The 27,180-nt window shown below is 40.7% G+C and overlaps 1 protein-coding gene and 1 long non-coding RNA gene across 11 annotated transcripts in view; one reads left to right on the top strand and one right to left on the bottom strand.

Moving 5' to 3' along the window:
- LOC137189431 (short transient receptor potential channel 7) overlaps window positions 1-27,180 on the top strand; it is a 61,665-nt gene that overhangs the window by 8,202 nt on the left and 26,283 nt on the right. For 3 of the 9 annotated variants that reach the window (XM_067599290.1, XM_067599289.1, XM_067599291.1), the window contains 6 exons: window positions 7,646-8,408; window positions 14,865-15,047; window positions 18,063-18,227; window positions 22,718-22,934; window positions 24,343-24,576; window positions 26,671-26,935. In XM_067599290.1, coding sequence (XP_067455391.1) covers window positions 7,646-8,408; window positions 14,865-15,047; window positions 18,063-18,227; window positions 22,718-22,934; window positions 24,343-24,576; window positions 26,671-26,935 — 1,827 coding nt within the window. Of the gene's footprint in view, window positions 1-4,783; window positions 4,869-6,654; window positions 7,413-7,645; window positions 8,409-14,864; window positions 15,048-18,062; window positions 18,228-22,717; window positions 22,935-24,342; window positions 24,577-26,670; window positions 26,936-27,180 lie in introns of those variants that run through there. The other 6 variants (XM_067599296.1, XM_067599294.1, XM_067599292.1 and 3 more) reach the window with 6 other exon arrangements.
- Window positions 3,923-4,749, bottom strand: LOC137189432 (uncharacterized). Of its 2 annotated transcripts, none has more exons than XR_010929638.1 (2): window positions 4,416-4,749; window positions 3,923-4,327 (listed from the first exon to the last, which is right to left on the bottom strand). It is a non-coding gene; the product is annotated as an uncharacterized lncRNA (long non-coding RNA). The 2 variants fall into 2 exon arrangements; XR_010929637.1 differs by having other exon boundaries at window positions 4,428-4,749.

Here is a 27,180-nt window from a genome sequence, read left to right as displayed (position 1 = left end):
ATCGATCCAGAAGCGTGATAAATCAGTAAAGTGGCCAGTTTCGCGGCCTTGGAGTTACATGTGCTTATTTACAAACTGTGGTGTTTTGGAGTAACGCAAAGAAGACACAGAGCGATAGTTTAGAGACGGAGAAGCTATTTTGTGGTTTAATCAAGAGCAACTAATCCACCTGCAAATGTCAACAAGTAAAGGTTAGTTTTGGAGAGAGTAATGTAAAGCAGTAGGGATTCACCTTACTGGCAGCTATAATGAATTAAACTCAGCTGTGCTTCACAGGTCCTTTATGGATTACATCAACGGGACTCGACTGTGTATACTGTACAGTAGATTATGTTAATGGAAAATCATATATATTTTTTATGTCCTGCACTGCTTAAATTTGATCTTAAATTGCTTCCTGCTTCTTCTTCCATGGAACCTTTGTGGTAAATGCATTAAGTTTGTGTCAACTGCGTCATATTTATTTTAACTTGTGCTGAAATGTAGTGTTTTTCTCATAAATATTGTGTTTAGTTCCCATATGACTCTAATGTCTGAAGCTTTCTATTAGCTTTCTGTATTCTATTAAGATGACTATGTGTGGCTGTTGTGTTGTGGTAGAGTGTGTAGTGTAGCGTGTCCCTTGTGAATGCATGTATGTACAGAATGTATATGTAAGGAAGTGAGGGATGTGTGGTTATGAATGAATGTGTCTTTGGGTGGGTTGGGGGGGGGGGGGGGGGGGTTCCACTACAGCCTCTATGTTGTCCTTGTGTGGACAGACAGAGGGGGAGCATCTTGATTGGTTCTGGTGCATGAATACTTAAGCAGCAGTCAACAGGGATTGTGTGTGTGTGTGTGTGTGTGTGTGTGCACGTTTGTGTTGAGTGTTAGCTTTAGTAAGAGAAAGACATCGGGGTAAAACCATGTGACACTGAGCTGGAGCAGAGTACAGAAATCGGCTTGCACAGTACATCCCCACAATGTCACACTCATCACACGTAAAAACACACTCATAAAGCCCTGATTGGAAACCTCTCTGCCATCTTGCAAATGTATTCTCCTGTATAATTTCTCTCAACTTTCCTATATGTTTAACTATTTTACTTTGAGATAAATGCTCACAGGACCATTTGGTGGATTCAGTCAAGTGCATTCATGTAGGAAGCATCCACAGACACAAATGGGACATAAATGGTGACACTTAATGGATATTCATGCAACACTGCAAGCTTAGCTGTGACTATCCGATATTGAGAATGGCAGGCCCCAGTGTTGGGTCTTTGATCTTTTTTAGTCTGCCTCTTTGATACACCAGTGTTCAGCTTAAAAGGCCTTTCATGGAAAAGAAGTGTGTATGCTCTCACTGGTTACTGACCAGGATAAATATTGGAAGCCTGTGTCTGTGTGTGTGCATGTGTCTGTGAAAGAGAGGGTAAGAGAGGGTGAACATGCCTGTTTCTCATTACCAGTGAAATAGCAACTCACCTTTGATCTTAAAAATTGGCAATTTACTGCTTGAAAGAGCGTCTAGTGTGTGTGTATTTGATAAAGAGAGAGCAAGAGGGGGGGAGAGCTGAGAGTGTAAGTCTTCTCAAATATTCTGCTCATGTTTGTGGACTGATAAAATACTAACTCATTTGTCAGTTCTGTAAATATTCCTGCTGAGTTGAAACTTCATTTTTTCTCCCATTATCCCCAAAATGTGATTTCAAATCTGATTCATCTTCTTTCCATACTTTCTTTTTCTTTAGTTCACAAGTGAATGATCTAACCTGGTTGGTTGCTTTAACTAAATATAGATAAACTGGTGGACCAACATCCGGAAGCTCAATTGAAAAATAAGATATTTTGATCAATTTAAAACAGATGAGTTTATGATTGAAAAGCTTACAGGAAGTTACAGCTTTTCAGTATTTTCAGTATTTGCATAAGCTACTGCTATTATTTAGTTGATATTTCCATTACATTTTAAACACTCTCATTGACAAAATTTGCTGATTTTCCAGCAAGTATATGAGCACATTCTACTTAATTGTATCCATTGACTGTAATGAAAAATGACCTTTTGAAGGACCATATCAGTAGTTTTGCATGTTTCACTCCACTAAAAGTCACTTTTACATTACTGCTGACTGTCATCCGAAGCATTACATTTATTTTTATAATGATTAGCCAATCATCCAATGAGTACATTGTCTTCTGGGCTTGACATCCTAAATACATGATAATAACACTTAGATGAAGCCAATTGTAAAGTTTCAGAAATTGTAGCACTCCAACGAAAACACACCAAAACTGTGACTCAGAATGAACTTGTATATCACAGTAAACTAAAGTAGAACAATTTTTTTTTCTCTTTCAAAATGTATTTAAAGCCAGTGTAATATAATCCAAATTCACTATATTTTACATCAAAGAACTATGGCTTGAGAGCCTTTGCTAAAGATACATGAAGATTTTAGAACAAGCTGCAATGGTGTGTTGGAGTTGACATCACCAGTAGCAGTGGTGTGAGATAGTTTCTCCCTTTCCTGACAGTTTTGTTGTTAATAAGAGATGGAGCTGCTTGCTTGGAAAGGAGCTCTGAGTGATCCACAGCAGCCTTTGACTTGGATGTAGCATCAGGACGAGAGCTGTGTAGACTCAGTAAATCAAATGAAACATGAAGAATCAAGACTCAATTCTTCAGCTTTTTGCAGCTTTTTTTCTAAAAAAATTTGCTATTTAGAAGTTGTTCTCTAGTTAGTAAAGTTGAAACCACCTCCCCTTTACACTAGCTGACTATATGCATAGTGTGTAATATAAGCAGAGGTAAACAAGTGGTTAGCATGGACATTCAAACATCTAGCAAGCTAAAAACTCAATATTTTTTGTCAGGGATTTGTGAACCAAAGCGGGGATTAAAGGTGGGTGAATATTGCACTTAAATTCAACAGATAGACAGAAAGATGATTCTAGTGGAATGGGATGAAATATGACATTCTGTATTTTGTTTTAAAAGGCTGTGGGAGCTGTTCTTGTAGCTTGACATCATGTTCTCCTCCACTTATATAGGAAACAAAGTGATCTTGGTTGCAACAATCGCAATGTGTTGAGTACTTTAGGACTTTACATCTTTAAGAAAAACACTATGATTGATGTGGGGATACAATGACACACACTGTAAGCAGACTTACATAAACAAACCCTCCTTCACTCACCCATTTTCTTCCCATTCATCCATTTGTCTCCCTCCTCTCTCTCTCCACACACACACACACACACTTTCTCTCTATCTATCTATCTATCTATCTATCTATCTATCTCCATTGTGCCTGCCTCCTCCTCTCTGTGTGACTGTAATTCCACACAGAAATGATGCAGGTAAATTCTATTTGAGATCAGAATCACAAATAGTGAAAGATGGATGGAGAGGAAGATAGAGAAGGATGGAAAATGGCTATTCATTACCTGACTCGAGTTAACTAAGGTTATCTAGTTATGGTTATCTAGTTACACAGACTGTCCCTTCATTTATAAGGAATCCTCACAATGCTTACAAATGTCTGTGAATGTGTAGGTGGGGGGTTGGATGAAATTACACCTTACAGCATAACGCGTTGTGGTAAATCAACAACAGAAATTATGACCTTAAAAGCACCATAAAGGTGTATTCACTGCATGGTATTGGTTTGCATCACATTTTACATATGAGGTATGTGTGTGCACATTCTGTATGCATAGTGATGGTGCTGATCTTGTCACACACACACACACACACGTGTTTGTCCAGTGGTGCACCTTGTGTGTCCACATTTGTTTGTGTTTGTTCATTTGTGTGCACTTGTGTGAATGTGTGCATGTTTGTGTGTGAGAGATAGATTATATTCTGCCTTCTACCATTGATTGGCAGCCTAAGGCATACACAGCTGATTGTGTAAATCGAAAATCAAGAGCTACAGACCTTTTATACCCTTTAATCACACACTGACAAACACATACTGTGTCTGTTTCTTTCTCTCATACACACACAAGCACACACACTCTCCCACAATGATTTGCCTTGGTGAGCTCTCTTCATCTTCTCAGTTCCACATCCTTTCACGCCCCCAGGGAATATTTCTACTGTAACCAGGTTTCCATTTTCACCTATTCTTTCAATGTCAAGGGGAGGATCTGGATGAGACGCTGATGGTAGGGGATAGGAATCTGGCAACAGCAGGGTTGAATGAAGGAAATGGAGGAATGTGGCTGGTGTGAGCGGGAGGGAATGAAGGGCAGCATTGGAGGCAGGGATATCTTGGAGGCTTGGAAGTTGTTGACAGGCAGACGAACAAGCAGGAGGACAGGCAGGCGAGTAATGATCCTGGGACACAAGAAAAACAAGTTAGCATGCAAGACAAGAGGAAACTGAATCACTAGGAATATAAAATAAGTTGGCCTTGAGTCACTACCACTGTAGCTACCACTGTGGTTGAAACGGCAGTCTGGCAAAGAGTGGGTGAAGAGCATGGGTAGATATACTACAAGCTGATCAATTGATGAGAGGCAGGTGAGCAGACTGGGAGAGGTGATGAGACGATTGCAGACAGGTGTACAGGATGAGCAGAGCTGGGAGCCAGGAAGGAACGAGGAAGGGAAACCATGTCAACACACACACAAACAAAATATAAAGACAGACAGAGACCGGCAGGGGAGCACTGGGAACACGGAAGGGGAAACACAAGGAAACACTAGGAAATCTTCTGGTACATTAACAGTACCCCCCACCAATGGGCACCTCCAGGTGACCCACAAGGCTTATCTGGGTGTTCACTGTGGAAGTCCCAGACCAGGGGTGCATCCAGGATGTTCCAACGGGGAATCCAACTGCGCTCCTCAGGTCCATAGTCCTCCCAGTCCACCAGGTACTAGTAACCTGACCTTTGCAGCGTATGTCCAGCAACCACGGGACAGTGTAGGCTGGATGATCATGGATAATGTGAGGGGTGGAGGGCTGCAGCTGGAGGAGACAGTGGGCTAGTGGAGACCGGTTTCAATAGTGAGACATGAAACATGAGTTGAACCTTCCTGTGAGGAGGAAGTTTGAGCCTGATGACAGTGGGGTTAATGATTGGATTAATCTCATAATGCAGTAACAAAGTAGTTTGCAACTTTCTGGCCTGGTTGGTAGTTGGGGGCTGGTGTCTGGTGATGGTCAGCAGTGTGTCGGTTGTGGTCAGTGGAGCAAGGCAGCTCTGACATCCTTCCAGACCTTACTGTAATGGCAAAAGTGGGCTTGAGACTTCACCCTCCAGAGCTGGAAACAGAGGTGGTTGGAAACCCATGGCCCATTTGAATAGTGACATACCTGTGGTGGCACTTGACAGGGAGTTGTGTGTGTACTCAATCCACAACAGTTGAGTGTTCCTGGGGGAGGGGTTCCTAAAGGGGCCACTGAGGGTCATGGTTGGACACAATGTCAGTGGGGATTCCATGGAGGCGAAAAACATGGTACACCAGAAGGTTGGGAGTCTCCAAAGCTGTGGGGACCTTAGGGAGAGCCACAAAGTGTACAGCTTTTGAAAATCTGTCCACAATGGTGAGTATAGTGTTGTTACCTTGTGAAGGTGGAAGTCCAGTAGTGAAATTGAGAGCTATGTGAGACTATGGGTAATCAGGGACCGGCAAGGGGCAGAGCAAAGCAGCAGGTGATTGTTGGGAGGCTTTGGTGCAGGCATACACGGTACAGGCGGACACAAAGGCATAGGTGTCAGCATCCATGGAGGGCCACCAGAAATGCTGCTTAAGGAGGGACAGGGTGTGGCTAATTCCAGGGTGGCAGGTGAACCGAGAAGTGTGCACTCACTGGAGGACCTGGGAGCAGACAGAGTCAGGCACAAAGAGACGGTTAGGAGGGCCATTACCTGGGTCCTGCTGACACTGTTGGGCATCCCTGACTACAGACTCAATCTCCCATGTCATGGTGGCCACCACAGAGAAAGCAGTGAGGATTGTGTCTGGGTTGGAGGACGCCCCTCTGAGGCGAACTGGTGGGAGAGAGCATTTGGCTTGAGATTCTGGGAGCCTGGAGGATAGGTGAGTGTGAAGGACAAACAACCGCAGAACAACACCCAGTGAGCTTGACAGGAGTTAAGGCGTTTAGCTGTCTGGATGTAAGCTAGGTTCTTGTGGTCTGTCCATACAATGAGTGTTCAACCCCCTCCAGCCAGTGCCTACACTCCTCCAAGGCGAGCTTGATGGCAAGCAGTTCCTGGTTCCCAACATCATAATTCTTTTCGACTGGTGACAACTGGTGGGGGAAGAAAGCACAAGGATGGAGCTTCTGGTCAGTGGCAGAGTGCTGGAAGAGAACCTCCCCTACTCCAGAGTTTGGATGCATCAACTTCCACAATAAACTGATGTGAGGGATCAGGATGGATGAGCACAGGTGCGGATGTGAAGCGTCTTTTCAATTCAGGGAAGGTTGTATCTGTCTCAGGGGTCCAAGAGAAGGGGGTTGCAGTGGAGGTGAGTTGGGTTAGGAGTGCTGCCATTCAACTGTAGTCCCTGATAAAGCGGTGGTAAAAGTTGGCAAAGCCAACTGCTGGAGCTGCTTAACGGATGTGAGTTTGGCCCAATTTGCCACCGCCTGGATCTTTTCCGGGTCTGTCCTCCTTTGCCCGCTTTCAATGATGTACTCCAAGAAGGAACACTGGGAACATAGGGAAGGGGAAACACAAAGAAACACTAGGGAATCTTCTGGTACCGTAACAATATCTCTTGCACTGCTCTGCAACTCATTTTCTCCCTCTCATTTTTTCCTATGCAGCTTTGGAAAACATCAAGGTTTTTTTTCCACTGTATGGGTCAGAGTGTCAGGCCACACAGCAAATGTAGGCATTATGACAGATCTTTGTGTTTCTAAAATATAATAGGAGTGCAATAGTCCCAATGAAATGTGTTTTGCAGTAAACACATTACCAGGGGTTCTGTGCAAGCCACTGCTAGTTATGGTTGACAAATAACTATTGATGAAGGAGATTTTTACCCACTGAGATGTGACACTGTGCCACTAGAAATAATTACGGAAGAAAGACAATTAAAGACATATTGTGGACAGCAGGAGGTACATGTTCATGTCTGTGTGTGTGCATGTGTTGAGAAAGACAGATTCACAAGTGGCCCAAAGAGTCACTGTGGATGACCACTGACTCGTTGTGTGAATTTGTCATGCCAGAGCCAATTAAAGTGACAGCTTCATCTCTCTTTTGCCAATCAGAGCTGTTGACCTGAGATGACCCTGCAATGAGCCCTGACCCTGGTAGGGGTTCATTGATCTGGCTGATGACAGATATATCACAGATGTCTTGGTGAAGCTTTCTCTCAGGTCAGAGGAGAGGTCTGTGTTAAGCACTGCTGATTGTGTTTGACCAGTGCCTGTCCACGAAGGACATCCACATTGAGCGACAGTAATGACTTTGTTTGCCTTGTTACACCATAGTCAGTTTGATGTATCTAATGATACTGTCTTGTCCTCTTGCCTCCATCATTTGCTCTTTTTCTCTCCACTTTTCCTTCTATCACGTCATCACTCCTCTCTCTGAATGTGAAAGAATTTTTTTCTCCTACCTACACCTCCATCATCTTAATCCTTGTTATTTTGCTTTGCCTCACTGTTTCCTCCTCTCTCTGCTGTGTACAGGGTGGAGGCCATGCATCGCCGCCACACCACATTGAGGGAGAAGGGGCGTCGCCAGGCAGTGCGAGGTCCAGCCTACATGTTCAATGAGCGTGGCTCACCCCTCACTGCAGAGGAGGAGCGTTTTCTAGATGCTGCTGAATATGGAAACATTCCTGTAGTCCGTAAAATGCTGGAAGAGTCTAAAACCCTCAACTTCAACTGCGTGGACTACATGGGCCAGAATGCATTGCAGCTGGCAGTGGGCAATGAGCACCTAGAAGTGACTGAGCTGCTGCTAAAGAAGGATGGGTTGGCTAGGATTGGAGATGGCTTGCTTTTGGCTATTTCTAAGGGTTATGTTCGCATCGTAGAAGCCATACTCGCCCATCCTGCTTTTGGCGGGGGTCTTCGGCTGGCTTTGAGCCCTCTAGAGCAGGAGATGCGAGATGACGTCTTCTACGCTTATGATGAGGATGGAACACGTTTCTCACATGACGTCACACCCATCATCCTGGCTGCACACTGCATGGAGTATGAAATTGTCCACATCCTATTGTCCAAGGGGGCCCGCATCGAAAGGCCGCATGACTACTTCTGTAAGTGTTCAGAATGCCTGGATAAACAGAAGAAGGACTCGTTCAGTCACTCACGCTCCAGGATGAATGCATATAAGGGCCTGGCCAGTGCAGCGTACCTGTCACTCAGCAGTGAGGATCCTGTGCTGACCGCGCTGGAGCTCAGCAACGAATTGGCAAGACTGGCCAACATTGAGACAGAGTTTAAGGTGAGTTGGTCTGTGTCTCTCTTGACATCTTTGCATATTTATTTTTTTGTCTGTTTATCAGTATTTTTTTCTGCTCCCTCACTTTCTTAATGCCACAGTTCACTCCAACAAACTATTTTTTATGAGTTGGCAAAGGGGTGACAGAACATTTTTCTGGCTGGCAAGGGGATATGAGGTAAAAAAAAGAGGGATTATCCTGTTCTGGAGACACACACAATACATTTTTAAAATTATTTTGGAATGATAGAACAGCAGTAATGGTAATGTAAATGAGTGTATTTAATCACTTTAGATATTATTATGGTCCTCACATTCTCATTCATTTTTTTCAGTGTAGGCAGGATAGGTACAAGTTAAAGTGCTGAATGAAAATTTGAAGATCTATCTCTGCCAATGTTTCAAGCCATTCCTGCCAATGATACAGCTAAATCACTAGACTCTCATCTTGAATGGATTTCCCAGTGCGCTCCCAGCTTCTGAACTACCTATTACCAATGCAATCTTTCCTCAGGTTGTGGTGAAATAAGAATTGTAAAGTGGAACATTTTATTGTTTGATGGAAAATATAAGAGATGATGCTCTTACTGTGAAAAAGAATTGCATGCTATATATACTGCAGTCTGTGTATGTGTGTGTGTGTGTGTGTTGGAGAAAATTAAGTTGCTCGTGTGTAATAGAATGATGTTGTTTGAGGTTCCTGGATTTTAGGTCTTTACATCTTTGATTCATAGCAGCCCCACACACACCCACATATACCCACAGAAACCAGGAATCAAACCCACCGTGCTAGCTTTGTTTGCAGGCATCTGTCCTGAGGCAGGTTGATTGGCTTGAGGCCAGGGTAAAACATGCATATGGTGTGCAGCAGGTTTGGGCAAGCTTTAAGGGCCAGTTGGAGGTGGAGAGGGACTTGATTCCCTCCCACTGTGCCAGCTGGTACACCTGCCCCAAATCATTTGGCTTGGGATATTAAGGCCACTACACTCACTGACAAATGAGTCACACGGAGAAAGAGGGAGAACTATATTGTGAATGTACAAAGTGTAGTGTTGCTAACTGACCAGTAGGGCTAGCCGTTACAATTGAAACCTTTATGACTATATTTTCTGTTATCAATGTGCATCTCAAAATGGTTTGTAAAAGAGCATTGAAAAATTAAACTGGGGCATCCTGGTAATTAAGATTCACACCTTGTCATCACTCTCTCCCTCTCTCTCCCTGTCTTTCCTGTCTCTCTACACTGTAATACTATCAAATAAAGGCAACAATGCCATACAGGTTCTTTATAAGTTTAAAACAAAAATTGTAATAACTAGTTTTAAGTTACAGCTTGCTTAAAATCACTAATTTGAACAACAATACAAAACAAACAATATAGTAGATGGAATTGTTCAACAGTTAGTATCAGGGCAAGTGACAAGAAAATCCAATGTGAAAGATAACATACCAAAATACTGAGACTTACTGGATGAGTTTGCACTGTTCACAGCTGTTCACGCTACTTTATTTTATGTTTTTGGAGTGATAATAATTGTCTAAAATGTGTCAGCAATAGTCTCCCTTTGTCTGTGTGCCAAGCAGACCTTTGAAAAGCCACTTCTGTGGCTCTGTTGCATGGTCATCTTTGACAGTTTTACACTGCATGGTGTGAGAAAAGTGCCCTTTTCTGTGAATCATCTCATATGTCTAATGCCAGCAGAAAATTCTAGCATTATTGGCCCACTTTTTCTTCCCCAAGCCAAGTGGAAAATACTGCTGACCTCCAATTGATTCATACTGAATTATATTTGTATTTGATGTCATTAATGTAGAAAGCAAGATGATAATTTCCAATCAGATAACAATGGTCTGATAACATTACAATATCCGTCTCTCTGCTTTGGCCATCCCTGTGTGGCTGTTAATTTCTGTTTCTCCTTATTCATCCCTTCCTCTGTCTTTCTGCCCACCTTTGTGTTTATCATTCAGCCTTTCTGCTTGTCATTCAATTCCCCGTCTCCAGACAACTTAATGAGAAGGGCTCACCTGAGGGACTCGAGTTGTGTTGGAGCTCATCTGTCTCATTACCAACTCATTATCACCCCTCTGTCTTCTCTCTGTATTTGTCTCCCTGGCCCTCCTCTACGTCATATTCTCAATTACATTAAAATATCAAATAATGTTTAGACAGTCATGTGGTATATGGGGAAATCAAGCATGGGGAATACAAGTTAAGGCTTAGATTAAAGCATCATGTCACTGAGAATAAATGTGACATGTAAAAGAATAAAACAGTACTTTATGTCACTGATGACACCTTTATCTAAAGCACTTTAAAACCGTGGCTGTTTCTTTTATTCTTGTATGTAATACGTTTGTGTTTGTTTTCGTCTTCACTTCAGACCCGCCTCCCGACAGGAATTGAATCAACTTGATTGAGGCACAGTTCCGCATGACACATTGTTAAGATTTAGAGGGTGTGTGTGTTGGTTGCTGAGACCCACAGTTACCCATTACACCCTTCACTGCATACAGTATGCTCGCAGAGTCGTCTTCGTGTGTCTTCGGAAAAGCATAATTCCAGCTTAAGACCACTAAGACGCTTCTCTGTGGTTATGTAAGATGACGTGTGCTGCTTGGTTTGACTTCAAGACATAGTCGCAAATTTAACTCAGTTTGGTTCAGAGTGAATTGTCTTGGCAACTACCTTGGACAGATTGCTATTAAATTTAGTACAGACATTGACTGTCCCCCGGAAGATAAACCCTAATGATTTTGTTTAGCCCCTAACCACCAAAGGGACATCATTTCCATTTGTTCAGCACTTCAATTAATTAAATCTGCCTCAGCTGTATACTATATATACTGTACATATTAACATGCTAACACGATAAAGGTTACATGCTTAATGTTACCATGTTAACTTACTAATTGTATGCATAGAATTAGAATGCAGTGTGGGACACAGCTTATGTATCCATTTGCGCTTACAGAAAATAAAATATTTATACATACGCACACACAGTCATGTGCCGACAACTTACACACACTGACACACAACCTGTCACAGTGCTGAGATGAGAGTGCTGTTAGTGGTGTATGCTGGATGTTTATGAGGGGGCTGCTAAAGGCATGTCAGGACCTCCCAAACAGCAGAATATTTATCTCATAAACATCTTACTTTCCAAGACAGCCTATCAATTTCTCATAAGAGCCTCTGGACACACACAGACATATACAGACACCCTCCAAATATCCTTGGGAGAGACAGAGAGAGAGAGAGAGAGCGAGAGTGAGAGAGTGAGAAAGAGAGAGAGAAGTAAGGCAGAGGAGGGTGTTTTTAAATTTCTTTAATTAAATTTTACTTTGTTCTGTATTTTCGTTTAATTTAGTTTCTTAAGAGTGTAAAGAATTGAGACATACAATATGAGACAGACAACACGAGATTAAGTGAAAAAGAGGTGGACTGAGTGGTGAATGTCCGCTGAAGTGCAGTAGTAGAAACTCTATCCCTCTTTTTTTTCCTCATCCCTCCATCTTACATATCCCCGCCTCCCTCCCTTCGTGTTCGAGGCTTGGCTCTTGTCCCCCTCAGTTCACTCATCTGTAACCATTCTCACTCTGCTTCACACTACTCTGTCTCCATTTTCAATCTCACAACATCGTTCCTTGTCCTTTATCTCAGCCTCTGAGGCACAAACCCCATGCCTTGAATTCTGATTGCAATTTCACATATATGTGTGTATATAGCTGTGCTTGTGTATTCCTGATGTGTGTCTTACAATGTAAATATCACTGATTAAGAAAGTGTTCTTGTGCATGAACTACCCTGAAGCCTTGCCTTTACATCAATGTAAAAAAACAAAAATGTGAAATTGTTATTGATTTCTTTAACTTACCAGCCTAAAGGAAAAATGCACCAAACAGCGTCTATTCCTTCATGTCTCCAAAGAGCCAGTAGATGCTGTCATTGCTTGATGCCCAGAATTTACTTTTTTTTTTTTTGCCGATGGTGATGAGCCCTTTGATCAACTTTATGATCTAGTGGGACTTTTTTTTTTTCTTATATCATAAATCCATGCCTGACGGGCCAAATTCTAAAATTGAATGCCTTTAGCTTTTTAGGTTTTTAAAAATACAAACTCACTGTGACTCCAGAAAACTAATAACATTATTTCAATTCATCTTGCTCATACCAGAATACAAAAAAGGAATGGTATGGGAAGCCGTGGTGACGAGAGAGGTCAGGTGTTGGACTGCCTAGGACATGCAGAATGATGTCGACTGGAATATATTCCAATCAATTATATTATCCCTACGGCGACTGTACAGTCATATCCAAACCAGAAACAAAGGCTTGATGGATCTATTGATTAAAATTCTGCTGCTTACAACCAAAGATATGAAGGAATACAAGTCCTACAGATGGATGATGGATGGTTACAGCTTGTGGTAATCCAAATAAATAAACAAATACAGGCTGAGACAAGTGTTGAACTAATCTGACATGGTCCGCATGTACAGACCTTCTACTCTAGTGCTGCCCTAAAGAGGAGCATCACCAACTGATATGGGAATTGCTCAGCTCAGGACTGGAATGCCCTACAGTCTAGAGTTGTGCACTATAGTATACCATTGGATCTTCGCTCCCCACACCGCAGGATTTATACACCAGAGGGTGCAGAACCAGAGCTAGCAGGATTATGAAGGATCCTCATGACCAGCTTCTACACTCAGGGAATTTCCTCTGTAGCTACAAGTCCAACACAGAGAAAAAACATCTTCCTTCAGACCATCAGGATGATGTAGAGCATTTGTCTCTGAGCGTGACAAATTTTAGTCTACCTACAAATATGCACATTTTACATTTTTCCTATACTGAAAAAATTCACTTGCGTATGCATTACAGGTTCTCTTTTCTCATTTTTATTTTTTTACTTTTACTGCACATTAATCTTTTAGCATATCTGCAATCCCTGCATTTCACTGCACATGTAGATAATATGAGTATGTGACCAAGAAATCTTTGAAGCTTGTTTCTTGAATTTGCCAGAAGGACCAATCAGCTGACTGCTTCTGTGTTTGGCCAACTGTTGACACAACAAGGCAGGAGGTTGAGGGGGAAAGGTATATGAAAGAAGGGTGATAAGTGAACTGCAGGGGCCATGATAGAGAGGGGAAACTTGAACAATTATTGGAGAAAGAGAAAGGCCTGACAGTAATGGAGTAGTGAAGTGGGAACAGTTATAACCTGCAGAAGTAGAAGCTCAACTGTTTGCATTAGATAGGCGACTGTCTTAAAGGGTATTTCAAACACTTGGATGAGTAAAATTATCATGAAGTAGGGTGGCATCAATGGAATTATGTTGAAGAACAAACACATCTTCTTCATATCTTATGGATTGTAGTTTCAATAATAACTTTGATCCACCAAGACTGCCAAAAGAAAGGCTCAAGTTATCAATAGCAATGTCTATATTTAACCTAATTGATACACAACTTGGAAGCAAATTTTCAATATGTTGTCAAAATAAATTGCAATTCAGTGTTTCCATCAACTATTGTTCTGTGAATGTTCTTAAGATGGCATTACAAGACTGCACCAGTAACTTTTACTCTGCATTCCTTTGTTACTTACCAGCTAAGAAGACAATTAATGGTTATTGAATGAATGTATTGATCTCCTGTGTTCACACTCTCCTCTTTCTCCTTCTTCTCAGGAGAAGGTGTGGTGTTTTTGTTAGACACCCTTTTTATTTTTCATGCTTTTTGTCTTTCTGGTGGAGGGAATATCTTTCAAAAAATGGACCTTTTTTCAAATTTCAGGCATTTCCAATCAAATTTTTAAGTGGAAAGTCAAACTCTGCATAAAATCTGGGGGAGGGGAATGCAGTAAATAAGTATTTGAAATGAGTGTAACAAAAGCCAAGTAGATCCCTTCTTTCAGCTGTTCAGCTATTATTTTGCAAAGACAAACTGATGTTTCAAGACGGAAAGGTCATGAACCAAATCACTGTATCACCCTTTCAATTCTTTTTACACTCAAGCCATATTATAATTGCAAATGGGAATAAATGTATCTGACAGGTTGACATTTCTCAAATCATTAAAAAAAAAGTGTGATGTCTGAGCTCAAGAATACAGGTGAGGACCCACATGCCACACAGGTACAAAAGACATGGAAGGATTTTCAAGCCTTTATCGTCAGTGTCAAAAGATTTTTAAAAAGACACAAAAGACTGTGGAGATGACTGACTATACTGTACTTAGTGAGAACATATGAAGGACCAGTAAGACCTGTAAAATGGGAAACACAAAAATAAGGCTATGAACCTAGAAAAAGACACAAGGCAGATTCATGCATCTGACGAATGGCACATTGTCCGCAACAGGTTGATGACATGGTTGACTCAAAGTTTAGATTCCCTTTTAACTCAAGCTTCTCTTTTCTTTTCTATGCTTCTCCCCTCGTTGCAGAATGACTACCGTAAGTTGTCCATGCAGTGTAAGGACTTTGTGGTGGGTGTGTTGGACCTTTGTCGGGACACAGAAGAAGTGGAGGCCATACTGAATGGCGATGTGGATCAGTGTCCTCCAAGCCCCTACAACCGACCCTGCCTCAGCCGTGTCATACTGGCCATCAAGTATGAAGTCAAGAAGGTGAGATGAACCAAAAAGGAATAGTTGCATTTTATTCACATGTCAGTAGATTTTGAATGTCCACTCACCTATATATATATGTCTTTTCCATGGGATGAAATTTTGTTCATCTTCATGCAATAATATACTGTAAATAACAATAACACAAAACAGGAGGATGGTATGGACGACTTTGAAAAACAACAGTGGTAGTTGTCTGTTCAAACTGCTTAAAGCAACCTAAGTTTCAGTGCCAAAGCAGGAAGTGGTATGACATTTTATAGTGAAGCATATAATACAGGTGAGGAAGGCAGGTTAGTGGATGGGTGCACAAAGTGTTCAACTTTGACACCTGAAAAAAGGATTCATGTTATTCCTGTCTCCTACCTGCAGTCAATGTTACACTCCTGCAGCCCACACGGCAATCTTTCCTAAATGTAACCATATCTTAAAGGAATTTCTATTTGCTTTGTTGCAGAGAGTGACAATGAACCTAGAGCCAGTAGGTAATTGACTTATCTTAGCATTGCAACTGGAAGCAGTCCAATCTTAAAAATCCACCTACCAACACCAATTGCCTCCTGGCAATAGTTTTATACTTAATGGACAGACATGAGATTGGTATTGATCTTCTGATCTAACTTGTGGGAAGAACGCGAATAAGCTAACTTCCCCAATATGTCAAACTATTCCTTTAATCATGTTGATTTGGAACAAGTACTTGTCCAAAGAACTAAGTTCAACCTGTCCTCATAAGTAGATCAATAAAGTATGACGTCACCATCCTCAGCCTGTTTAGTTTACAATTGTCTTATTATTTGGATTTATTATAATCCGCAGATGTTCATAATGATAATCTACAACATGAACAAATTTTTAAATGTTGGATTGAAATCTTACCACACAGAATGTGAAAGCAATACACATACAATATGTGCCTTAATTTGATAATATATCTTGAAGAGGATTAACAGTAACAGTTTTACAGCAGTTTTTTTTTTACATTTAACTTGCGTGTTTGTAATTAATTTCTATATATGTATATATGTGTGAACATGTGCATGTTTGTGTATTTTCATGCATGTGGCCTCAGAGGGCCATATATAAACAACAAATGTCAGAGAGTTAATCCCTGCTGAGCAGAGGTGTTCTTACTAAATGTCAAACCAAATCCCTTTTCCCCCCACCACTTCTACCACATACTCTCTCTCTCTCTCTATCTCTCCTTCATATGCTGCCTGTTTTCTCTAATCAGGTAAATCCCAAATGTATGTTTGTGGGTGTGTAAATGCTGGTGTGTAAGTGTAATGTGCGTGTGTGTGTGTGTGTGTGTTTATGTGTGTGCTGGGCAGTGAACAGCCTGTTCGAGCCAGCATCCTGTACAAGAGAGCGTGACCAATACTTGGGGAGCTAATTACACAGGAGGCCAGGAGAGAGGGAGAGATAGATTTCCATGGAAACCAGGTGGAGCATGACTGCACGTAGTGCACGTTGCTGGTTGCAGGGAGGGGTCATGTCATGGGTCAGTGATTTGATAAACTGGTCACTGGACACCAGTAGGAAACTATGTTAACTACAGTTATGTGTGTGGGAGGGGTGTGTATGGTTGTGCTTGGTTTCCCTCCCAATGTAAAAATGATAGTGAACATATGCACATTGTGTATGTCTGTTTCAATCGATAGATGGGAAGATATCAATTGTCAGCTCAGATAAATGCTCTCTAAATGTGATGAGTGAGGCTGATTGGTTAAGGGGTGGAAATGATTGATGTAACTGAAAATCAAGAAAGAGAGGGCAGATTGGAGCAGAGGTGACCTGTTGCTCAAATCATGGATTTAAAGAGAAAAGCAACACACAAACACAGAGTTCGATTCTTACACTAGTTGATTGCCTACTGAGCATCGATTCCTCTGTTGTCCACATCCTTCCTCCAGCTGGAACAAAAACATCCATCATCTCCATCCTCATCCCTTGTCTCCTGTGTAGCCTCACCAGACCAGTAGTGGTTTTCATTTATCACTTCCTCTCTTAGAGTAAAGTCATCAACAGATGCTGAAATACCAGGCAAGCCTTGTCTCATAAAGCAAACATGCTTCAGTAATGAATGTTAACATTCACTCACACTCATATTTGCAGCCTGCTCTCTTTTGCATATTGTATATTAAATTGATTTCCCAACCTGGCTGTTGGCATTTTTTATTTCCAAATTAAGCCAAGTGGCAGCCATGACTGCAAACGTGTTGTGAATAATATATTTTGATTGTAATGAGCACACAAAAGACCTGCTCTCAATAGAATAGTAGCCTGCACACTCAGCTGGGGATACAGTACCTTGAATATTTGCATAAAGTGAAGCATCAGGAGCCCTCGACATGAACACGGCATGTTCTTGGACTATAGATTAATTTTACACTCTTGCAATAATTCATAAAAGTACAATATGTTCCGTGCATACTATTATAATAAAGATAGTCATTACTATAAGAAACCTGAAGATTTTTTGGACCAAAAGAGCAACAAAAATAGAAGAAATAAATGTCAGTTTGCTCTTTATTGCTCTAATAAAAGTTGAAATACTACAAATGTATTTAAATGTTTATTGTATTTAGAGCATTCAGTAAAAAGACTCCAAGACAGTTTGTTAGGTCAGATTTTTATGCACAGTATTGGTCTGGTCAGTACTGGTCAGTATTGAACCTTGAAAGCTTGTTAAATAAGCCACCCTCTTCCTTTTTTGTGAACACTGGGCTATTTCAGTGTAGCTGCCAGAGATATAGTGGCACATTGTTTGCTAAATGTTCTGCTGCTGAGACCACTCTATGGTGTCAGAAATATTTCTGAATGTCTTAGGCTGAGTAAAGCAAATCATTATTGCTTCTCTGAAAGTGTCTTTATTGATGGCTGCCGCTAATTGCTGCCCTCTCACTCTCGTCTTCCCTCTTTCTTTCTCCTCACTCATCTTTGTTGCTCTCTCTCTCCATCTCCTCTCCCTTTATTCTCCATTTGTCTGATTCTCTTGTTCCCTTCTCTCTGCAGTTTGTTGCCCATCCTAACTGTCAGCAGCAACTGCTAACTATCTGGTACGAGAACCTTCCTGGTCTGAGGCAGCAGTCTGTCGGGGTAAAGTGCTGGACAGTGCTGGGGGTCACCGTCGGCCTGCCCTTCTTGGCTATCGCCTACTGGATCATGCCATGTAGCAAGGTATGAACACACAAGAACACACACAACACACAATTATTCTCTTCAAACTCCACTTTGTTCCCTGACCTCCACCTCTCTGCTCCTCCATCACCTTTGACCAAAACCTGAGTAGCCCTCAACACAAAAACACACATACACAAAGTCAAAGAAATTACTATATAATATGACTTCTAAAAGGAGTGTTGTCATGTTTTTCATTAATCTTGTTCAATGTATTGTTTTCATAACACTCTGAATGTTGCTGTTGCAACAATATCAAATGTCTAAAGCCACACAAGCAGCCTATCTTAAGACTCTAATGTTTGACTTCTGTTGTGCATTGCTGGACAAATGGAAATATTGATCTGTTGGTTGGGAAAAGTCAAGCATCACCAAAGTCATTAGGATTCATTCTCTGATGACCATGAATGTCTGTGCCAAATTTAATAGCAGCCCACCCAATAGATGTCAAGGTATCTTGTTGAAACAGAGTTGTCTGCACATCTTCCAGCTAAATCAGGTGATTCTCAGTTCAAGGACAGCAAACTTCCAGAGAACAATAGGGACTGGAGCACACCAATTAATTCACAGCGTTTAGTTGTGCAAAAAAACATTTCAACACTACTATATTACTGTATCTTCATCATAGTCAAAGTGCATGCAAGATGTCAAGGACAAAGTGTTGGACAGACCAAATGACTAGTGTGGCTAAAAACATTACAGATTTTAGATCTAAAGAGCTCTGAATAATCACTATTTGCTTATAGGGTCTTGAGGCACTCTATAACATTTTGTTAATACTCCATCAACCAAATTATAATCTGTAAAGTGACACAATATGACAGACCCCCCCCACCACACACACACACACACACACACAGGAGCTGAGCTAGCAGTTATGTAAATCTGCTCATCAACATGGATAATCCTCTACCTCATCATCAAGTGGTGTGTGCGTGTGTGTGTGTGTGTGTGTGTGTGTGCGCTAAGCTTCAGATACCATGTTGAGGACCTTTGAGTGGTTGATTTTAGGTGTGACTGATGAATTAGTCATTTTGTAGAAAGAGAGAACGGCTGATGTCAAGTGTGTGTGAGAGGATGGAGAGCAGAGCAGCATCTCAGCGAGAGAGACATGGATTCAATCATGAGACACTAGCTGCTTCTAATCTCACTGTGTCACGAAAACACCTGTGCATGTTAATGTGTGTGCGAGTGTGTGTTTTTGCGTGCACATGTATGCACGTGCATGCGTTTATGATTATATTTAATTATGAATCAACCAACCAATGAGCCTGCGTGTCACAGTCTGTCATTTTCTGACACAGCTGAGAGAGCAGTACAGAGGTAGCAGCGAGTAAAAATAATAAATTATTATAGGACACAAGGCACCTTGTAATGTATTATTATTATGTAACAAGTGAGTTTTAAAGATCAGTTAAATACTAAAAATAGACATTTAAGATGTTGAAAAGGCAAAACTACAGAGGGTGGGATATTAAAAATAAGTAAACTAATAACTGAGGGATAAAATGGATGTTTAGGCATGCTTAATAACAATGTGATGGCGGCTCAATAGAGACATAAAGTTATATTAAATGGATTTGATAGTGAAATAAAGACAGAAGGAATCAAAGAAATACAGTTGCAGTGAGAAAGCTTTGATGTGTTTTGGTTGATTGTGTGTAGTGTACCCAGTACCCACCTACACCTGGAGCTAATCACTCAATTTTATTCGCCTCATCTCATCAACTGCTCATCTCTCACAGCTCATAATACTCTTCATTTACGACACCACAAAAAAACACGGATATCAGAACCCCAAACCATATTACATTTCATATCAGCCAGAATAGATGAAGAAGATATTGTTATTTTTGTTGCTCAAAAATAAATCGTATGTAAGTCAGACAGTAAACATGGATATAATTACTTAAGAAATTTCCTTCAAGATAAAAATATGAGATATGCTTTGGAAGTGATGAAAAACAGATGTTTATTTAGATATAGAATCTTTCTTATTGGTTGAATAGGGTGAAAAATGGGAGGAAAACATGAACTTTAGTGATGGAGCATGTATTTGTTGGTGCACACAGGAATAGTTTCAGCCTTCCCTGAGTGACAGGAAAGAGATGAAACGTGGCATAAAAGAAAAAAGCGATAGAAAAGGAATTGCCGTCAGGTTATTGTCCTGCTGGGGCAAACTTCATGCCTTAGTCAAGGAACAAGACTCCCTATGTTTGATTAAAGATATACATAACAGCATACAGCTTCCCCCAGTAGGCTCTGCTTGTAGCAGTTTATTGTTGATGAACTATTGCTGCATTAATTAGTGATTCAACATTTTTAATAGTTAACTAACACAATTTCCTTCAAAATCAGGCCAATGCAACCTCTAGAAATTACTACTCAACTTCCTTTGTATGTTAGCACATTGATAGAGAGTAAATATGCATCCATATTTGTTTAATATAATACTTGCTGTTTATTCCCCTGTTCAAATGCACAGTGAAATTGCAGATATGTTTGAGGGAAGACAACTATACATACCTAGTACATCATACAGAAATGATGGTAAATATAGTGCTTTTGAGACACACCAGCAATCCTACTGGCACAAAATAGAGGATTTTTATTTATGGTAATTACACCAGCTATCACAATCAATTTGACAATGATATGCCGACATTTATAAATGCCATATGTTGCTCCCACACTCCCATATTAGCTAATCATTTTTTCTTTAATTACTTTCCTGCAGTCTGTCATCCATTTAATTTGCTCTAATATCACTTTGCATGCAAGCTCTGACCCCAGTGTTTGGGTTTTTGATTATCTTATTTACATCTCAAGGTTCTCCTCCTCCTGCATCCCTTTTCTTCATCTTTACTCCGTAGTCTCTTGGGGGATTCAAACTCAGGTCACCGCATGGAAAAAAAGCCCAATCGATACACACAGGACAGGGTCACAATCCATTAATCATCGATGGAATGACTGGGCATCATTTAATTGTCCCATGGTATCGTAACCTCTCTCACAAAGGATGCAAAAATGGTATCAACTACAAAATATTAGACTTAAAAGCAAAGTCTTGGTGGGGGTAGAGTTGTTGCTGCAATTGTAGTCACATAGGAGGCTTATTAATTAAATAATCTATATCTTTAAATGGGATTGTGTATCTGTGTGTGAGCTAGAGAGGAAGAAGTGTAGAGAAGGAACAGTGTGTACAGAAACTCTAAGATGTACACATTTGTAAGAGTCCCTCCAAAATCCAATCATTTAAATGGTGTACATAGAGTACAGTTTAATGAGCACAAAAAGTATTTGCTCATACTTTCTGTAGATATATGATTATTTTCAGTCGATGACTGCCCTCACACATTGTACTTCAGGCTTGATTCTCCCAGATGAAAAATATTAGAGAATAATAGAGCATACAGCAGCTCCATTCTGGCCTTCAGTGATTTCCATTTCACACCAAAACCCATTTTATTTTGTCTGCATGCGCCAGCTGCAAGCAGCCACCAGCCACCATTTTGTTGGAAGAGAGAAGATCAACTCTTGTCACCATCACACTGATAAAATAGAAACCCATGGGGTTTGCAGTCCTCACACAGTAGTTCGCCTGATCTAGGATGACCATCTCATTTAAGCTGAGGGGTGAAATGGATCAGCCTTATCAGCGCAGAGAAATGAATGCAGGCAGAGCTGTCCCAGTGGCAGGGGGAGGTTTAGAGGAGGTTTTGCAGGGTTAAGATTCACCAGACAACCTCTTCCCACATGGTTTAGTAGTGTGTGTGGCATGGGAAGAGCTATTGGATCTAATGTGTTACTGTGCATGCAGTGAGTAGAGATATCCTGTGGGTAGTTAATATTGAACACAGCAGGTTTAGAGAGTGGCAAATGTTGGGATCTCAAATATCTGTATGGGGTTGGAAGTGTGCATGTGTGTTTATGTGTGTGTGCATTTGTGTGTCTTGGCATATTTTTGTGCAATTATAAGAACGTCCCTCTGTGTGATGGCATGTTTTAAGCTCCTTGGGCAGCATCACCTTGCACAGGGTTCTCCCCATATGGTGTATTTCTACAAACTCTGTTGATTGTCTGGCATCTAGTTACGCTGGCATTATGTTGCTGTGAAAGTGATCAGTGGTTAAGCTTACCCATGAAATGCAACAGCTGCTGTTTGTCTGCAAAGACGGTTGGGTAGTAGTGCTTTTCATATTTTTATCTCCAAGGACCAAAATCTCAGAAACTCGAGTTATCAAGAGTTATCTCAGAAAACAAAAACAGATGCTTTATTTCCCTGCAGTTTCACAGTTGCTTTTTGTCACTTTCTACATAGTATCAAATATCCATAAATGACTAGTGAAAATGTCTAACTTTGTATTTGTTAGATTGGAGCCTTTTTTTTAACCTTCACTCATCAATTGTTCCCTATGTAGTGTCGCATTTGTAAACCATAGATACATAATCCAACATTCCTATTATTTCTTCAATCCTTCTACTTCCAGCTCGGTCAGATCCTGCGAAGCCCTTTCATGAAGTTTGTTGCTCACGCTGTCTCCTTCACCATCTTCCTGGGTCTGCTGGTTGTCAATGCCTCTGACCGCTTCGAAGGCGTCAAGAACCTGCCCAATGAGACCATCACAGACCACCCACGACAGGTGTTCAGGGTCAAGACCACCCAGTTCTCTTGGACGGAGATGTTGATCATGAAGTGGGTGTTGGGTGAGTCGACCTGTCTCACACATGGCGCACACACACTGTGGAAGTGTTTGGAAATCTGCTCAGTTACAGCCAGTTAATATACGAATAAATGTTTAATAGTCGCTGTCAAGGCAGATTCTACATCATTTAACACACTACTTTGATGCATTTTCATTGACTTTAAGTCTAGTCTAATCTTTTCTAGTGGATTTTCTTTTCATTTTTTATTTGAATCAATATGAATGCACTTTATCAACATGCAAGCAGGAAGAGCGGGCAATGTTTTTACCAAGGTTTTATAAGTTTTTGATGCTAATCCAGTAGTATTAAGGTTTTTTAGTACTAAGGTTTAAACAAGTGAAGTTCCTGGAAGACTTAGTGAACAAACTTTGATATGAGGTAGAATTAAAGACTAATGCAGCTCCGTACCAACCAAGTGGATTAAAGCCAATGTTATGGCAAAACAAGTCATTCTCTTTTATCTTCCAAAGATCAAACAGAAGTTTCTTGGTTGGATGCAGCATGAGCGGTGGCCATGCTGAGTCCTAACGATAAGCTGGAGGGAAATTTGGAGGTTGACCTGAGCAGTGGCGCTGAGGAAACATTAGAGGGGGGGATAGTGAGAAAGCAATACAGGAAAGATGGTAACGGTGGGCAGGGATGGATGAAAGTAAAACAAAGGGTGGAGTGTTTGGCATGCAAGAAGGCAGGCGTGAAGAAACAGGGAGATAGAAGAAAGTGACAGAAAGACAAACTCAACAGAGGCAAAAGCAATTTCTGTCAGACCTCAGCTGCGGCCCATCTGCTGATGTTCTTTCTTTCATCTAGATTCTAGACAAACACACATAAAAACATCGTGTGTGTAGTTTGTGTATGTTTGTGCACATATGGCTCTATTTTTATTTGTTTGCTTGTAATGGCACCATTCTTTTCCCATGAGTGGTAATTTTTGGCAGCAGGTGCTCATGTGAGTGTGTGTCCGTGTATGTGTGCAGTGACTGGTGGTTTAGGTAGGGTCATTGTAATTCCAGCAGCATGCTTTGAAGGCCCAGTAATTGTTATAGAGATGATACTGATCAGTGCATCTTTTTAGTAAGCAATTTTCTTCTTGTTTTGGCTCCAAATAGAGAATGACAGAATGGTTGCGTTGGAGGGATTAGGATTTTCACTGAGTGTGTACGTGTTTGTGTGTTTGTATACACCTGAGCCATAAATGGGAATTTCTGAGTGGTTCAGAATAAATTATAAGCTTATCTATTATCTGTTTAACGTGCATGTTTAGGTTTATGCTTGCATCTGTAAGTTCCTGTGAGAGCCTCTTTATTTATGTATATTTATATTCATCTTATTTCCCACATTTCAATAATATATCATATACTATGTGTTTATGTGTGTGTGTGTGTGTGTGTGTGTGTGTGTCCTTCTTTAGGTATGATTTGGTCAGAATGTAAGGAGATCTGGACTGACGGGCCCAGAGAGTACATCATGCACCTCTGGAATGTTCTGGACTTCGGCATGCTGTCCATCTTTGTGGCATCCTTCACAGCACGCTTCATGGCATTCCTCAAGGCATCCAAAGCACAGCAGTATGTTGACATGCACGTACCAGATGAAGACCTCAGCAACGCCTCGCTGCCTGATGAAGTGGCCTACTTTACATTCGGTAAGCAGTTACTCCAAAAATATGAATCTATAATTATTGTTATTACCTTTAATAAAAAGTTTTGAAGATATCTAAGAGTTCCATGTTTGTTTTGTTTACTCATTACAGTACTTTAGTGTTTTCTTTTCCACAGATTACTTGGGCAGTCTGAGTTCCTGCACGTTGAACTCTTTTTTTTGCTCGTATAGCCATTGTGGATATCGCTGTTCATGATTACTATTCCATTCTTCTGATGTTTAATCTGAAAATATTGTTTGTTTCTGCTGCACAAAATGTTAAACTGCCTCACGTCTTTTCTATTGGACAAATTTTCCCAGAAGAGGCACATGATAAAATGTAAAATGCTTCCATGAGGTACTTGAGTCATTGTTGTTCTGCTGTTCACTGATAAGGAGTAGCAAATCAGATGTGTATGTGTGTAAAAATGTCATGAATAAATAAAGGCCAAAATGTCGAAAAAAATTCATCTTAAGAACATGAATAACAAATAACATCATTAGAAGATGGGAAAGTATTTGTCATCTAGATAAAAATGTTATTTGTGCATGGACATAAGATACACATACAGTACCAGTCAAAAGTTTGGACACACCTTCCCATTCACTTGAATGAGAGAACCTGTCCAAACTATTGACTGGTACTGTACATAGTGCACACATCCTCCTGTTTGATACTGTTGTTTATTGTTGTATTGTTTATTGTTTATGCTTTACATACTGTGCACAACACAAATACATGCATACATATACGTATTCACCAGTTTAAATGAATGCTGTATACTCATAAGTAAGCAAGCACAGATACACAGTATATGCAAGCATGCATACATTCCACAGACACAGCGAAGACAGCCAACAATTGTTTGTAAATTAAAAAATGTACAATATATTTCATCTTAGAATAACAGGAGGGGGGTATACTGTAGATTCAAAACCCAACTCAGACATTTACTAATACCTACCTCCTCTACTCAACCTTTCTAGGAAATATGCAGTCAGAATATAATACATTTCAGAAAAACATGAAGATCACACAACATATAAACTTGCTTCAGGCTGCAGGCTATTGGTCTGTACACTTCTTAGTGGCCTACTAAGAGAACCTTCATCAGTGCTGTCATCTGGTGGTCTGACTCTGTCATGACACATCACTAAACAGATGAAGATGTACAGTAGAGTACTGCATTGTCAGTCATTATACCTATAAGCTTCTCTCCATTTATCTCCATATCTGCATTAAAATGTGCACATACTGTGCATGATATGTGCTATTCTAGTTTAACAGCAAATCAGTGAAATGGAGTCTGTCTTTCATTTGCTTTCTTTTTTTTCTGTTTTTGGTCTAGCTTTATTGATTCCTCTTGTATCCCATTTTTCAATCTCACTCAATTATCCTTTGCTTCTACTTCTCTTTTCCTGCCCCTCCTCCTTGTCCTCTGTTTCTGCCCTTACTTCTTCTTGGACACACTATCCTTTTATCCCTTCTCTTTGCTGTCCGCCAGTCTCATACTTGCTGCTTTCCCTCCTCCTTCTCCCTCTTCTCTCCAACTTTCCTCTTACCATCCTCACTTAATCCATCTTCTTGCTGCACCTTCTCCTCCATCAAAGCACATGTTTCTAAAAGCCAAGATTATACTCTTGAGGAACATTTCTTGCCAACACTAACCAAAAGTTTGCTCTATAAATACTCAGCAGGAATTTGAATGAGAGTAATGTAAAGCTGACAACGGTGTTAAGCTTCAAGCTATATGAACGAATTTCCATAAAAGGAAATTTTGTGCACAGTAGAAAGAAATATTTAACCAGCTTTGGGCCAATTGTTTCACTTTGATCAGGAAGCCATTTAATTTCAACAGAGGCAGTTATGAAAGACTATAAATGCCATTTCAATATTCATTTTAGAGCTACTGCATATGTGCATACCTGATGCATCTGATTTTATTCAGTGTGAAAATGCTAGCAGGGTCAAATGTTAGCCAGTTTCCTTCGAAATCAAACGCAACAATCTCTGGTGTGACTCTGCAGTTGTTTATTCTGACAATACATTAACAACTTACTCAGCCACTTGTCTTTTTTCTTTCTCCTCCTCCTCCAGCCAGAAACAAGTGGCGCCCGTCAGACCCCCAGATCATCTCAGAGGGCCTGTATGCCATTGCTGTGGTGCTGAGTTTCTCACGCATCGCCTACATCCTTCCAGCCAACGAGAGCTTCGGCCCACTGCAAATCTCGCTGGGACGCACGGTCAAAGACATCTTCAAGTTCATGGTCATCTTCATCATGGTGTTTGTGGCCTTCATGATTGGCATGTTCAATCTGTACTCTTACTACCTGGGAGCCAAGTACAATCCAGCCTTCACCACGTGAGTTATCCCTGACTGCAAGAATGTTTTGTTATGTACAGTGTGAATGTGTGTGACTGTATATGATCAGACAGTAGTTATGTCTGAACATACATTATGTGTGTGTTTATATCTACAGTATGTGTCTGCATCTTTCTCACAACAGTGTAGCAATATGCTATATGCCCTAAACTGGTCATTTTATAATTAGAATTGACTGCAAAAAAGAAAAAATGCATTCATGTTGAAAGTATCCTTTTTGTGTC

Source organism: Thunnus thynnus, chromosome 9 (genome assembly GCF_963924715.1).
Source record: "Thunnus thynnus chromosome 9, fThuThy2.1, whole genome shotgun sequence".
NCBI lineage: Eukaryota > Metazoa > Chordata > Actinopteri > Scombriformes > Scombridae > Thunnus > Thunnus thynnus.
This window is presented reverse-complemented; position numbering and strand designations above follow the sequence as displayed.